Here is a 15342-nt window from a genome sequence, read left to right as displayed (position 1 = left end):
TCACACTGTGTGGCACTCTATTTCTAATTTCATGCTGCCGCTGATCTGACAGGAGGTACTGGTCCACGTCCCAGAGGTTAGGGGCCCCTGGGTTACAGAGACAGTCTTCCGCCCTCACTGGCTCTGCCTCTGCATGTGTTATTTCTGCGGTGCTGTGCTGTGCTTTGTTGGTCAGTCATGTCCAGTTCTTTGTGAACCCATGGACTGCATAGCCCATCAGGCTCCTCAGAAAAGCCCATGGGGATTCTCCAAGCAAGAATACTGGAGTGGGTTGCCATGCCCTCCTCCTGGGATCTTCCCTTCGATCCCCCTTCAATCTCTTCCCAATCCAGGGATCAAACCCAGGTCTCCTGCATTGCAGGCGGGTTTTTTACCATCTGAGCCACCAGGGAAGCCCAAGGATACTGTGTATAGCGTTTGCATACCATGGGCAGATAAGTGGAGTCTGAGTCATGTGGGCAGCTCTGAAGTGTTCCACTGGGCTGTATGTGTGGAATTCCTTCCAGGCTGTGGACCTGCATTTACCCGTCCACCAGTCAGAGCAAAGCTACCCACAGACCAGCTGTTATAGGCCATTAGCTGGAAATCTCAGGATTGACCACAGGCCACAGGTGCAGAGAAAACAATTTAAAAAATAAATTGCTAATGGCTGATTTCTGGTTTGATTTATCCTCTTGAGTGATTAAAAAAAATCAGGGTGAGCATAGAAAAATCCTTCTTAACTTGATAGTTTAGCCTCTTGGTTCTTTTGGGGTAGTAGTGAGGGGGTTGAGTTAGGCACTTGAGGTGCTTACTACACGCCTGCTCCCTCATAAGCTTTTCTGGACATTTTCCACTACAGTCATGGTTATATAGCATGCGTGGGTGCGTGCTAAGTTGCTTCAGTCTTGTCCAACCCTTCACAACACTATGGACTGTAGCCCGCCAGGCTTCTCTGTTCAGAGAATTCTCCAGGCAATACTGGAGTGGGTTGCCATGCCCTCCTCCAGGGGATCTTCCGACCCAGAGATTGAACCTGAGTCTCTTACATCTCCTGCATTGGCAGGCAGGCTCTTTACCACTAGCGCCACCTGGGAAGCCCTAGTTGTATAGGGATGGTCTTAACTGTTTGATACCTTGGCCCTGGGTGGTTTGGGGCAGGGGGACATTGACTTGATGTGTGAGAGGTAGGTAAGGGAGGTGATTGCGGATCTGGCTCTGGACTGGTTGTATTCCAAATCAAAACCGTGCTTACAAGTTGGTTGTTTGCTGTCTGTCTCAAGGAATTAGCTAATCCTGGAAGGGGCAATCCTTCCACGTCAACCCCATAGGCCCCAGTGTGTCAAAGCATCAGAAAACAGACAATAAAAAAACACAGTGAATACAGCAAGCTTAGAGAATCTCTCTACTACCAGCCCTGAGTGACTGAATCACCAGGAACACTTTATAATCTCTGGGCTGTCTTTCAAGGCCATGCAGTTCACGACTCAGTATTCTGACCCCTAACTATTTACAGAAATCATTCTCACCATCTCACTCCAGTGCTCTTGACCCAGAGCCATTCTTTGCTTTTTCAGAAAGCAAATGGGATTAAAGTCCAGGGCTGGGACTTCCTTCTTGGAGTGTTTGACAAGGACTGACGTACTCTAGGCCCTTTGAATCCCGGAAGTCCAGGACACACCCAGCTTTGGGTGCAGCATCCTGAATGCCGGAGTGTAGGTACAAGGACTGAAGCAAACAGCATTTCACCATGAGGGACCCACTGACAGACTGTTCGGTGAGTAGCTCCGTGTAATTTGCGTGCCTGCGTGTGAAAGGCGGCTGAGGAGTAGATTTATATACTAATGGATTTGAACTTAAGAAATTTGAGACGCTCAGAAGCCAAACATGTTTGGATATTGGCACTGGAACAAAAGCCTGTGGTTGTTCTTTGGTTTAATCTAAAACAGAGCTCTTTCTAGCAAATGACAGGGCAGGTAATTGTCATATTTTATTTTCCTATTCTTGGAAAAACTTTGAGTGGGTATAACATTGTATTTACACGCAGATGGTGGTTGTTCGGGAAACATACCAGTGGTGCCAGTGTAGAACGTAGAAGGACACACAAACGTGTGGAATATCTGCAGCTAGTCTGGGGCTTTGGGAATTAAGTCGGGTGCAAAGGTTTTGCATATTTTCCCCTTTCATTTAGAGTCCAGAACTGCAAGTCCCGAAGGAGGAAGTACAGGCTGCACTGTCCAGCCTGCAGTGGTCCTTGGACATGTTTACTGACTTGTTTGTTACAATCCTGAGAGCATTTAAAAAAACAGAAAGTTGGTCAAAAGTGCAGAGACATTGTGAGGTCCTTAGCCACAAGAGCAGAGATGTAATTTAGGAAATGAGAAGCAATTAAAACAAAGGGTGGTGGGAGGAAATAAAGTAATCAAGGATTGTTGTTGTGTTGTCCCAAGAAATGATGCCAAAAGGCTAAAACTGGTGACATCAGAAGCAAGGGACTGCATTCATCCTTCAAGTATTTTATTTAAAAACAAAAAAAGGTGGAGAAGCAGATCAACGGGGCATGTAATAAAACCCTAAAGAAAAAAATCAACAGAGAATTTTTGGTTTCATTTGTGTTTATTCAATGGATGTGGAATGTATAGGCTTAGTGAAGATGAAACTGAAACTGTCATCCCACCAAATGAGTCAGGAATCAGACGTGCTAAATGAGATAAAGTCATAGCGGCTAGTAATAGTAATAATGAGAACTTTCACTTTTTAAAATATAATAGTAGTATGTGTATTACTATTGTATGTTACTATTGTTTTTACAAATAGTAATATGTGTATTACTATTTGTAAAAAAAATTCCAACAATATGGTTGCATTCAGATTTTAAGAGTGAAACCTCCTCTTCCCTTAAATTTCCTCCAGCAATCTTTTCTCTTTTTGGTAAGCACAGATCACTTTTCAAAGTGTTTTATCATTTATGTGTTTGTTATTTGTTTATTTCTCACTCCTTGCATTTGCTCCCTTACTAAAATGTTAACTCCTCTCCTTTCTCCCCATTGATACTTTGGTGATGTTTTTGCATGGGGTGGGTGAATGGAAGGGGGGATGCAACAAGTGGAAGCAAAAACTTGGCATCGATGATCACTAAAGAAGAAAGTCAAGAACAAGAGAAGAGTGAGATAGTGGAGAGGAAAGCCGGGACAAGTTAAAAAAACTGAAAGCCTAACATTCCTTTCCAAGGCTGACTCTAGATCCAGAACTAGGGGAACTGTTTCCTTTGAGCAGCTCCCAAGACAATCCATCACCACGTCTCTATGTCAGCTTAATTCTCCCTCCCTGACAAGCACAGGTCCTTTTCCCGACACTGGACCATTGCCCCAAGGACTCTTGTCCTTGTCTCTAAACTTGAAGGTTGTCCCTCTAGGCCCAGTGCCACCAATCATAGTCTGGGAGTAGAGAGTGGGAGGATATTCCTTCAGCCAGGGTTTCTGACTCCTCTAAAGTCAGGGAATCTTTATTTATTTGCAACTGTTTCATCTCCATCAAGCATTAGAGTTGATTTCCTGGTGCCGTCCTGGTTTGTGCTTGGGGAACAATGCTGTGTGGAGATGAGCCTGAAATTTAGGAACAGAAGAAAACAACAGAGTGGACTGCAAAAGAATGCTTTGTGAAACAGGGAGTTTCATGAAGAAACCAAAATGAGTCCAAAGTTTTAACCACCTGTAAAATATCCCATTTCATGAGTCCCTGAGGTTGCCCAGGGCACAGTTAATTCATAAAGCCTTCCTGAGTCCCCTTTGCTGTTCATCTGAAACTATCACAACATTGTTAACCGGCTATACCCCAAAGCAAAATAAAAAGTTTAAAAAATAGTAAGAGGTTGGTTATATAAAATATTATACTATCTTGAACTTGGGGGAAGAGTAGGTGCTGATTAAGGCATTGTGTTGTACCAATATTCCTACATTCAAAAGAATTCATAAAGATGTAGTTTAGCTACAGTTCTGAACTTGATCTACCCCAGTAGATCCATATATGGAAATCAGTGGGTTGAGTGACCTTCAATGGGAAAAAACATGACCTCCTTATTTGTGTTAGTTCCTAACTGTAACTAAGAATTTCCCCCAATTTTGAGTATAACAGCAGTGTCTGTGACCTTGTAACTAATGAAAATCACTTATATTTTTATATAACATTAGAGTTGGTTACAGATATCTAGAAATACCATTTATACACACTCAGTGTGACTTAAAAATTTGAGTAATTTTTAAGACTTGTTATTTAGTATGTTAATTAAAGAGCACACAAAATATCCTGATTTTAAATTATGTTTTATAAAACATATATCAATATAGTTTTCTTTATAATCCTGTTATTTTGTTTTATGAGTTTGAAAATATTTTTATGAGTAAAATAGATTTCACCAGTCCGCAAAAAAAATTTATAAACCTCTTCTTTTAGGTCATGCTCCAATGAACAAAATAGATTGATAGCTGGGCTATTCTACCTCACAGATCCGGGTTAGTGTCTATGCTCAAATTATCAGTCACTAGGGTAGCACACACGATGCTTGAGTGCTGTGTGGAGCTTTTAACTAATCTTAAGACTGTCAGAACTTATTTGAAGGAGATTTTTTTAAAGTCCTGTTTTTGAAAAAGAGAAGAATTGGCTCTGGGACTTGATGCTTTAATGCCTGTGAGCTTAGCTTCTAAACCTAAAAATATGCCAAGGGAAATCATTTTCAAATCCATGTGTAAGGCAACAGACTGGATCAAATTATCTTCAAATGAAATAATCTAATCATTAAAAAAAAAAAAATAGCACCTTCCTAAGAAACAATGCCAAAGAAATCAAGCGCAAATAATAAGCTATAGCCAAGGTTTTGCTTTTACTCACCCCTTCACTACCCAGGAAGGGACTGTCAAAGCAGGCTTTCTTGGGTCCACATAGTCAGCCTCTCAGGGCCACACAGTCAGCTGTTGAAACAGTCCTGTGGGTTCAGATGCCAACTTGAGCTTCCCATCTCAGTGGTTCAGCCTGGGCTGTAGGATGTTAACTCGCACGATGTTAACTGGCACTAATTCAGAGGATGACAGGGCAATGGTCCATGGCTCCTGCGGGATTCTGGGACACTATAGAGATAAGCAGGCAGCTTGAATCTGGTGTGGTTGTCCTTGGCCCACACCATCAATGAGACATACGATGTGCCATTTCACATTTTGTGGGCCTGTTTCCTCGTCTGTAAAGTAATAAGAGGAAAGGATGAAGTAGCTTATGTTCTTTAATGTTCTGTATCCCACAGTCTATGACAACCTGCTAGGGAGATTCCAAATATTACCCGGATGCCTAATAAATACAAGAAATCCCCTAGTTTAGAGGATATTACATCACATGAAATCAGTAGCACAGTGCCTGGCATATGAAAGGCATTGAACAAAAGCTTATTTAATTAAATTTAAGTAGAATATCAGGTTTGTTTAACACTATGTAGATCATCATTACCCCTCCCCCACCAAAAAAAAGCCTCCAAACTTTTCATACTGGCACTTAGAATAAAGTGAATTTTTCTAGACTAGCTGAATTTTACCTTCTTAATCATTCAAAACATGGAAAGTTAGAAAGAACAGGTAGGCCAAGGTGGATATAGAGTATTTTCATTTTCATTTTTCATCTTTCATTTCATGTTCCATTTGCCTAGATTACTAAGTTTTTTTGTAAAGATATTATTTATCCAACAGAATTTGCTTACAAGTGCTGGGCAGAAACACTTTCTTACCGGCAGAATAGGAAATGTCTGTGTACATCAGCTGTCTACCTAAAGGGATTTTTAGGGTCTCAGAAAGATCCCACTTATTTCTCCACCAGTCTGCAATCTCTTTATCAGGAAAAAATCTTTTTTTCCCGGTAATTAATGACCCCAGGGAAAAGCAGCCTGTTCATACAGTAAATTCATAGGGAGATGTAAGATCAACAGTAGGGTCTTTCTTGGAATGAATATTTGGTAAGGGGTGGGATATTCAAAAGCTCAGTAGGTGGAAAAAGAACATGAAAAAATGATCTTCCACATTACTCTGAGCAGAGCAAACTCTTCTGTGCCCGTTGATGACGATGAGGGGCCATCTGCACTGCTCATAATGCTGAAAGGTAATGCCACTCTGAGTTCACTTAGTGTGGTTATCTGCATGTGTGCGTGCTATGTTGCTTCCTTCTTGTCTGACTCTTTGTGACCCTGTGGACTGTAGCCCGCCAGGCTCCTCTGTCCATGGGATTCTCCAGGCAAGAATACTGGAGTGGGTTGCCATGCCCTCCTTCAGGGGACTGTCCCCCACTCAGGGATCGAACTCAGGTCTCCCTCATTGCAGGCGAATTCTTTACCAGCTGAGCTACCAGGGAAGCATGATTATACTGACTACCTGTTTATAAAATATATTTATTTCTGATGTATTCTCTAATTGATTTGCTCCCCTAACATTTTTAATCACAGTTCTGTCCCTAACTAATGAAGCTATCTTTTGCTGTTTGGGCCTTAACTATAAAATAAGAGGATTGGACTTTAGTAGTTTCCAAACTGTGGTTCATGGAATCCCTTCAGAGACCCCTCTGCTGGGTGAGACAGAGTGGGCAGGAGAGATGGGAGAGGAGAGGGAAAGCCAAAGCCAAGGTCAAGAGATTTCATCCTCCCAAAGCAGAGAAGGTCTCAAGATTTTCTGCTTACATACGCACTCCACCCCATACACACACACACACACACACACACACACACACACACACACACACTTGCTAGATGAGATTGTCTCTGGGGTCTGCTTTGATGTTTACACAAGTCTGGTTTCCACAGCTTTTATCTTCAAGTCTGAATAGATAGTACAAGATGAAAAGTACAGAATCAATGAATCTAAAGAAGTGGTTATGCTGAAATAATGAAGGTATTCTTAGCAACTTTTTTATTTATTGATGTCACCTTTATCTCAGTCTGTTTATCTCAGTTTGTTGGGGAGTGTCCAGTACATTGTATGTAGAGTTAAAGATTCTCCCCATTGCTGTAATAAGCAGAACATCCCATTTTTATTTGATCATTGAGTTAACAACAATGTAATGTATTGAAGAATTTCCTAACTTGTGTGTATCTGCACACTGGTTTGGGGGAGGGGTTACAGGTAGGGTATAGCTGGGGGGCTGAGCTCAGTGGCCAGTTGCCTCTGCCTTGAACAACTTTGTCCATTTATCACATTGTTCTAGCACAGATATCATTTTCTACAGATACCATGATGTGAAAAAAGGAAGTACTAGTCTATTAAATGACAGGAAATCTTCCAAAATCTAAAACCGGGACTCTCAGGGGCAGTTGAAGCCATAAGATATGATTGATTTGAGCAGACTCTTATTTAAAATAGATAACTATGAATACCTTTGAAAAAGATAGGCGGTCTCCAGACTTCCATAGCTCACCCACTCTACACTAAAAGCAGTTGAGTTTTGAATCACTGGTTTATAAACTTTCAGAGCTGTCTGACTTCCTAGAACTAGTCTTCTGGAGATAGTATTTTTAAAAATTAATTTATTTATTTTAATTGGAGAATAATTACTTTACAATATTGTGATGGTTTTTGCCATACATCAACATGAATTGGTCACAGGTATACATGTGTCCCCCCCATCCTAAACCCCCCTCCCCCACCTTCCTGCCCACCCTATCTCTCTGGGTTGTCCCTGAGCACAGGCTTTTGCGTGCCCTGTTTCATGAATCAAACTTGCACTGATCATCTATTTTACATATGGTAATATACATGTTTCAGTGCTGTTCTCGGAAGATGGTATTTTTTAAATGTGTCTTGGAGAGTTTTGATGCCTTGATAAGTTCAGGAAATGCAGTAGCCCCAGGACAGGGAAAAATTCTCAACCAGTTCTGCTCATTCCCACTTCCGTTAGGGACAAGGTTTCTCCTAGTGGCCCCATCCTCACACATGGTGTCTAAGACACCCGATTCTTTCCCCAGGACTTTGGTTGCAAATCGTCTCTTCTGGTGATGGTGGGCTGCGGGGGTCCGTGCCCTCAGACAGCTCATCACAGAGACCCTTCCTTCCACTCCTGGTTTTCCAGGTGGGAGTTTCTTCTCCTCACTTCTGCTCTGAAGGCTCCAAATCCTTCCATCTGGCTCTCTGCTTTGTCTCCGCCTTGTTATTGTTCAGTCACTGAGCCATGTCCGACTCTTTGCGACCTGCTGGGCTGCAGCACACCAGGCATCCCTGTTCTCCACTATCTCCTGGAGTTTGCTCAAATTCATGTCCATTGAGTCAGTGACACTATCTAACCATCTCATCTTCTGCCACTCGCTTCTCCTTTTGCCTTCAATCTTTCCCAGCATTAGGGTCTTGACTCAGCTCTTTGCATCAGATGGCCGAAATTGGACCTTATAGTGTTTAAGAGCAGAAAAACTCACTTTGCAAGCAAGCATCCAAATCTTTCTCCCCTGCACATGGCCCCCTGATGTTTTTGTTGAGTCTTTATTTCTGCTTTGGTGTAAGCTAGAGAGAGAAACAGGATGCTATTTCAAAAGACACTGCTTAATACTGTGTAATACTTTGAGATATTTCTAAATAAACAAGAATGCTACAGGACCTATAAAAAAAATCATAAAATTTTATTGAACATGAAATAAGATTTGAACTAATGAAAAGACTTACTGTGCCCTTGGATGGGAAGTCTAAATACCATAAAAAAGTTAATTTCCTCAAATTGAGATATATAGATGTAATGCAATTCCAATTAAGATCTCAGTGGGGATTTTTAAAAATTGTAATTAGATAAATGTTCATAGGGAAGAATAATTGCACAAGAATAGTCAAAGAAATTATGAAAAGGAAAGAAAGTGTTGCTTAAAAAGAGCAGAAACAGAGTTCTCTGGTGGCCTAGTAGTTAGGATTCCAGGCTTTCATTGTGTAGCCTGGGTTCAAGCTCTGGTCAGGGAACTGAGATCCCACAAGCAGCTTGGCTTGGTCAAAAAAAAGAAAGAAAGAAAGAAAATATCACAATATTGCAATGTTGAAAAAAGAGCAGAAATGTGTTGTTATCTCTGTAACTTAGGTAGCAAGAATATAAAGGGATATCATAATTAGTGTATGTATTATTATTATTTCTGAAACATAATAATGTTTCATAATTTAAAACAAAAAGTCTGGGCTCTGTGATGACCTGGAGGGTGGGATTGGGGGAGGCGAGGGAGGGAAGAGATATATGTATAATTATGGCTAGTTCACATTGTTGTATGGCAGAAACCAACACAACATTGTAAAAATAAAACAAACAATAAATAAATCACTTGTAGATGTTAAAAAAAAAAAAAACAGACTCTGATTTAGGACAATGTTTAGCTATATATTTTAGAAATGCAAAATAAGAGTGGCTTTGACAAAGGAAGTCTACTGTTATAGTCCTCCCATACATAAAATACGTCCCTAAGTAGAGAGTTAGGGCTCAGGTAGAGGCCCTCAGGATCCAGGCTCTCTCTCTTTCTGACCTAAAATCTTAGCATGTGGCATCCACCCTCAAGATAACCTTCTGGCACAGCTGTCATTTTAATTCCCAGATTCAGGAAAGAGGAGGAAGGAATTTTCACCCATCTCCCTTTGGGAAGCATTTAATTGCATGGCTACACATAAGGGGGAGAGAGGTTGAGAAATGACTTTATTCCAAGGGCATGCGCCTGCTTAACATTTCTCTATTTTCTTTTCATGATACCTAGTTATGTTTTATTGATGTTATTCAGTGTTATGGGAAGGAAATAAAAGGCTTAAGGGAGAATTTAGTGAAAATGTTTAGGTGACTAAGAAACAAAAAAGCTAAGCAATTTTAAAGTGTTTACCAAACTCTCCCATTGTACTTGTAAGGGGAAGAAGAGGCCTGAGAGTATCATGTCATTCACAGATAACAATTTACGTTTATGAAAATAAAAATGAGAAATCTTGGTTGCCACACTGTGATTTTACTCTCATGCCTCAGAGGAGAATCATTTCTTTTTTTCTTTGCAAACTTTAAACTTTATTTTGTATTGAGGTATAACCAATCGGCTTCACAGGTGGCTCAGTGTTAAAGAATCCACCTGCCAATGCAGGAGACACAGGAGATGTGGGTTCAATCACTGGGTCAGGAAGAACCCCTGGAGAAGGGAATGGCTCTACACTCCAGTCTTCTTGCCTGGAAAACCCCATGGACAGAGGAGCCTGGAGGGCTATAGTCCAGAGAGTTGCAAAGAGTTGGACACAGCTGAGCACGTATAGCCTATTAATGTTGTTGTAATTTCAGGTGAACAGCCAGGGGACTTGGCCATACATATACTTGCATCCAAAACCCAAAACCCGCTCCCATCCAGGCTGGCATATAACACTGAGTAGAGCTCCATGTGCTATACAATAGGTCCTTGTTGGTTATCCATTTTGAATACAGCAGTGACCTTCCCAAACTCCCTAACTATCCCCTCCCCCGAGCAACCATAAATTCATTTTTGAAGTCCATGAGTCTCTTTCTGTTTTGTAAGTAAGTTCATTTGAGAGAGTCATTTCTTCATAATGAAGGCTACACCCAAGTGTGTTTTGCTTGCTTGGAAGATAGTTTAAAAGTTTGTGACTCGTTTGCTGCAATTAAAAAAAATATATATTTTCAGATCCCAATCCTCATTTCAGCTTTTTTGGACAAGAAAGCTGGTCTGTGGTCCAGAGTTACTGTGGCAGCTGTCCCTCCAGCTCACCGTTCCCAGCCTGCTCCTCCCTTATCCAGGTGTCTGACGGTGCTGTAAACCTGTGATTTTGCAAACCTTGCTTTAGGAGTCAACAATGTCCTTCTAAAGACCTTTGCACTCTGACCCCAGTCCTTGTGTTCTGGGTGGTTTCAGTGAGGCTGTTTTCTCCTATTGTGCATCTACCAGGTCCTGTGGTGGCTTTCTGTGTTAAATTCAGGGGAAAGTTAAACTACTGCATAAAGATCAAAGGATGTGGTATCTATAAGACTATGTCACTACATCCTAGTGTCGGTTGGTCCCACCCCTGCAGGTAGGGGCCTGTTTTGGTCCTTTCTCCAGGATTTTATTCCTCTGTGCCCTCTGTCCTATTTGCCAGTCTACCAGCCCCTTACTCCAGGTGCTGGCTGACAGCTGAGAAGTTGTCTTGAACTGAAGATTCCTGTATGGAAACATGGTTGTCCCATAGGAGGTTCTCAGGAAGTCTGAGTTTCCTGTCCTTTCTCCTTCTCAGCAGGGTGACCAGCAGCACGCCCACGACATCTGAGGTCAGAAAGGGGCTGGCTCATTGTCTGAGCAAAGAGTCACTGCATGACACTCAGTCTACACAGAATTTGCATCCTCCTGGGTGCAATCTCGGTTTGAAAAATGACATGGGCCATCCCATCTCCCAGATGGAAACACCGAGATGATGTGTTTGAGACTAGATCACCTCTCTCACCCACTCTGTTGTCAGGAAAGCAGCAGAATCAACTGACACCCTCTTCCTATGGGCAATCATCATCTATGTCTAGCCTCAGGAATACAATGTTCAGAAGAACATTGTGGAGTTTTGAGCCACATGACAAAAATCTCTCGATTGGAATATTTTTGTCTACAACTAAATTCATATATAGATACACTGATAAAGGTTTATTTATAAATATATAAAGGTTTGGTTCAACCAAAATGTTCACCTCATTATTATAACATTCTTATTACGAAAGTTCAATGAGATATAGAGGGGACTAGGAGAAATTTTATTAACAAATTATTCACTTACGTTTTCTATCACAGTCAAGAAAGACTCACTTTAATGGTTCAGGGTTTGTCATGAGGTCCAGAAATATATTGGAATTTGTGGGGGTGACATAACATGAATCTGCAGTGTATTTTAGGATGTATTTTTAGCTTTCCTGGGACTAAAAGGAGTGACAGGAATCCCACTTCACCCACTGATGAAGAGTTTGCATTTGGCCTAGGAAGAAACAGATAGACCAGCTCTATTTTTGAAAAGTTCTCTAGAGTCTTTCACATCCAGACAGAAGAGACTTCCTCTTTATTTTTAAGAACTCATCAAAGTGTGCATTCTGTAGCTGCAGGATCATTTACGAAGACAGCCCTCATCACAGCAGCATTCTGAATTTACAGCAGTTCGGTCTTTGGGAGTGCTCCTAACCCTTCTGTACATCTTTTCTGTTTCAGTATAATAAAGTATACAAGAACCTGAAGGAGTTTTCTCAAAATGGGGAAGATTTCTGCAAGCAGATCACATCCATTCTTCAGCAAAGGTACAAAATGCATGTTTGCACGGAGCAGTTTTTCCTCTTTAGTTGCAGCCAGCGACAAGACTGGAGGAGTGATTACAAGCTGTCCTACTTTCCAGAACGCAGTGTTATATTTTGGTACTTGAGAAATCGGTCTGAAGAGTGATTCTTCGCTATTGCACATTTATCACTGGGGTACCATAAAAATCAGGAAACAACAGGAAGTAATTCTGCTTGGGAAAGCTCAGTCAAGTCCCTCTGATTATCACCCTCTCCTGGGGCCCACCATTGTGCCTGACCTATACTCCCATTACTGTGCTCTTCACACTGATGGCAATTATTCGTCTGCTTTTCTGTCTCCCTGGCAAGGGCAGCAGCTGTGTCTTACTCATCTTTGTATGCTGAGCTCTCAGAGTCTGGCCTTTTGACTTCTTCAGTAAGTGTCTGTTGAGTGAGGACATGGATGAATAGAGTCACCATTTTCAGTATCATCTTCTCTTAATACTACACTTGATCATGTGTAAAGCTCTTTATTATGCTGAAATGAACACACTTAACTCAGGCAAGAAATTACAAAAATTCCTGCTTAAAATTAGAGTCCCCGAGGATTGAATTGGGCCTACAGTGTGCTTAGGCCATTTCTCTACGTGTCGACAGTTCTGTAATAAACAATTCCAAAGAGACCTTCAAAAGAGATTGGTTATTCTTTCAAGGGAACCCATTTCAAGTTTAAAATACTGTACGTGTGCCATAAGAGCAAAGATGCCTGAGTTAATTGCATCCTGTGTTAGTAAGTCAAGAGCAAGGGAGAACATTCACTGGTCCTGATAAAGAACATAGCTTTATCAGGACCAGTGAATGAGGCCAAGGAAAGATACAGGAGAGTTCAAACATGCTTTTATAAAGAAGTAACCAGGTTTGAAAAGACCCTGATACTGGGAAAGATTGAGGGAAGGAGGAGAAGGGGACAACAGAGGATGAGATGGTTGGATGGCATCACCAACTCAATGGACATGGGTTTTGGTAGACTCCCGCAGTTGGTGATGGATAGGGAGGCCTGGCGTGCTGTGGTTCATGGGGTCACTAAGAGTCAGACACGACTGAGCGACTTCCCTTTCACTTTTCACTTTCATGCATTGGAGAAGGAAATGGCAACCCACTCCAGTGTTCTTCCCTGGAGAATCCCAGGGACAGCGGAGCCTGGTGGGCTGCCATCTATGGGGTCACACAGAGTCGGACATGACTGAAGCGACTTAACAGCAGCAGCAGCAGAGCAGAATATAGAATTTTAAAATCTAGCAAAATTATGTGCACATCTCTGGGGTAAAAATTCCATAGCATAAATACAAAGAGGGGATCTAATGGTTTACCTAGACCCAAAGAATTATGCTGGCTATTAGATTGTATATGCAATGAATGCTCTCCTGAACAATGGGCAAAGCTAATCTTTCACAATTAAATCATTTCCCCTTAACCAAGATACCTTGTGTGAGTTGCTTTATATTTATTCCTGATAAATGTACATTTTGCAATGCCACCTCACACTTGAGCTTGAAGCTCTCCATCCTTTGCTCAGCTCTTGGATCATGTAGTTAACCTAAAGGATATCATCCATGCTAAAAGAGTAGGTGTTTCCAAAGAATTGTTTTCTAATGGACACAAAGTCCCTACTAATCTATGAATATGCGGTATATTGTATTTTTTTTCCCAACAAATTCCCTACGTGTCAGCTGGCAAAGACAGATGCTACCTCCCTCCATGACTGGGTCATTTCTTTCCCACTGGGAGTGATTCTGAGGTTCCTATCTCTTCCAAAGAAGTGTTTGAGAACATAATTACCATATCAAAAGGAGGCGTGGTCGCAACCAACATAGCTTGTATTACACTTGCCTTCACTGTCCCCATCCTGTAGTTAGTTATCAGTAGTTAGTTCCCTAGACATACAAAAGATAAAAAGCTGTTTCCCACCAGTTATCCAGACATGAGCACTCCGCTTATTTTCCTCTTAAATGCAAAATAAGATGGGCTTATTACATATGAATCTTTCCTTGGTATTAGGAAAATGCCTAGAAAGCCAATACCCTTGGAAAGAAGCTATCATATTACTTTGGCTTTCCTAATGACTCGACAGTAAAGAATCTACCTCCAATGCAGGAGACCGGGGTTCAGTGCCTGAGTGGGATAGATCCCCTAGAGAAAGGAATGGCAACCCACTTCAGTATTCTTAACTGGAGAATCCCATGAACACAGGAGCCTGGTGAGCTACAGTCCATGGAATTGCAAAGAGTTGGACATCACTGAGTGACTGAGAACATCGTATTACTTAAGAGTATAGACAAGTAACAGGAAACCCCATCAGACAAGTAAAAGGGTACCCTTAGAATACGTACAGCAGGCATTTCTACTGAGACACAGAAAATCATGACATAGAAATTCATGAAGACAAATCCAGCAGCCAACATATGAAAGATTTAGTGAGAGGACATATGGTGCTTAAGAATACCTGCCACATAAAATGCATTCAGTAAATATTTGTAGATTGAATTAAAAAAACGAAAGCTAGTTTAAGGTTTATTTTCTTATTATTACACCTGTATTGTTAAACAGGGCCCTTACTATCCTTGGGTATTAACAGTTGCAGACACCTTGCTTAAGAATCCATTGGAATGTGCTTCTGCTAACACATCTGTATTAGCTCCTGGCTACAAGGGACTGCATCCCAATCAAGCTTCAAGGCCAGATAATGTTCTATTTCCAAGCTCAGCTGCCTTCTTGCATTTGTTCTAATTGGTGGTGATAGAAAAGTGTGTTGGAATTGAAACACCATTTTGCCTGGAAATTCTGTAATTCATGGCTGTGCTTAGCTTCTTTTATCTAATTAGCTGCTTCAGTTTCCTTTTTTTGTAGTAGCAACTCAGATTTAGCCAGAAACACACAGCAGCTCCTAAAATGCCTAATGCCAAAGCCATCACATTCACTTCAAAACAATCACAGATCAGATCCAAAAAGACAAAGGCACATTTCTAGAAACTGTTTGAACATTTGGTTCCCTGCCCCACATAGCTGAAGTGTAAACAGGCTTTGATGGGAAAAATCAATTATTTTTTTCCTCTA

At 41.3% G+C, this 15342-nt stretch overlaps 1 protein-coding gene across 4 annotated transcripts in view; it reads left to right on the top strand.

Moving 5' to 3' along the window:
- Nucleotides 1-1488: 1488 nt before the first annotated feature.
- The window catches only part of NOSTRIN (nitric oxide synthase trafficking), a 63089-nt gene continuing 49235 nt past the window's right edge, over nucleotides 1489-15342 (top strand). For 2 of the 4 annotated variants that reach the window (XM_070803784.1, XM_019971530.2), the window contains exons 1-2: nucleotides 1491-1756; nucleotides 12167-12252. In XM_070803784.1, the coding sequence (XP_070659885.1) occupies nucleotides 1730-1756; nucleotides 12167-12252 (113 nt within the window). In that variant the 5' untranslated portion in view covers nucleotides 1491-1729. Of the gene's footprint in view, nucleotides 1757-12166; nucleotides 12253-15342 lie in introns of all 4 variants that reach the window. The other 2 variants (XM_019971521.2, XM_019971510.2) reach the window with 2 other exon arrangements.

Source organism: Bos indicus, chromosome 2 (genome assembly GCF_029378745.1).
Source record: "Bos indicus isolate NIAB-ARS_2022 breed Sahiwal x Tharparkar chromosome 2, NIAB-ARS_B.indTharparkar_mat_pri_1.0, whole genome shotgun sequence".
Classification (NCBI taxonomy): domain Eukaryota; kingdom Metazoa; phylum Chordata; class Mammalia; order Artiodactyla; family Bovidae; genus Bos; species Bos indicus.
The sequence above is the reverse complement of the archived record's forward strand: the minus strand, read 5'-3'. Positions and strand labels throughout refer to the sequence as shown.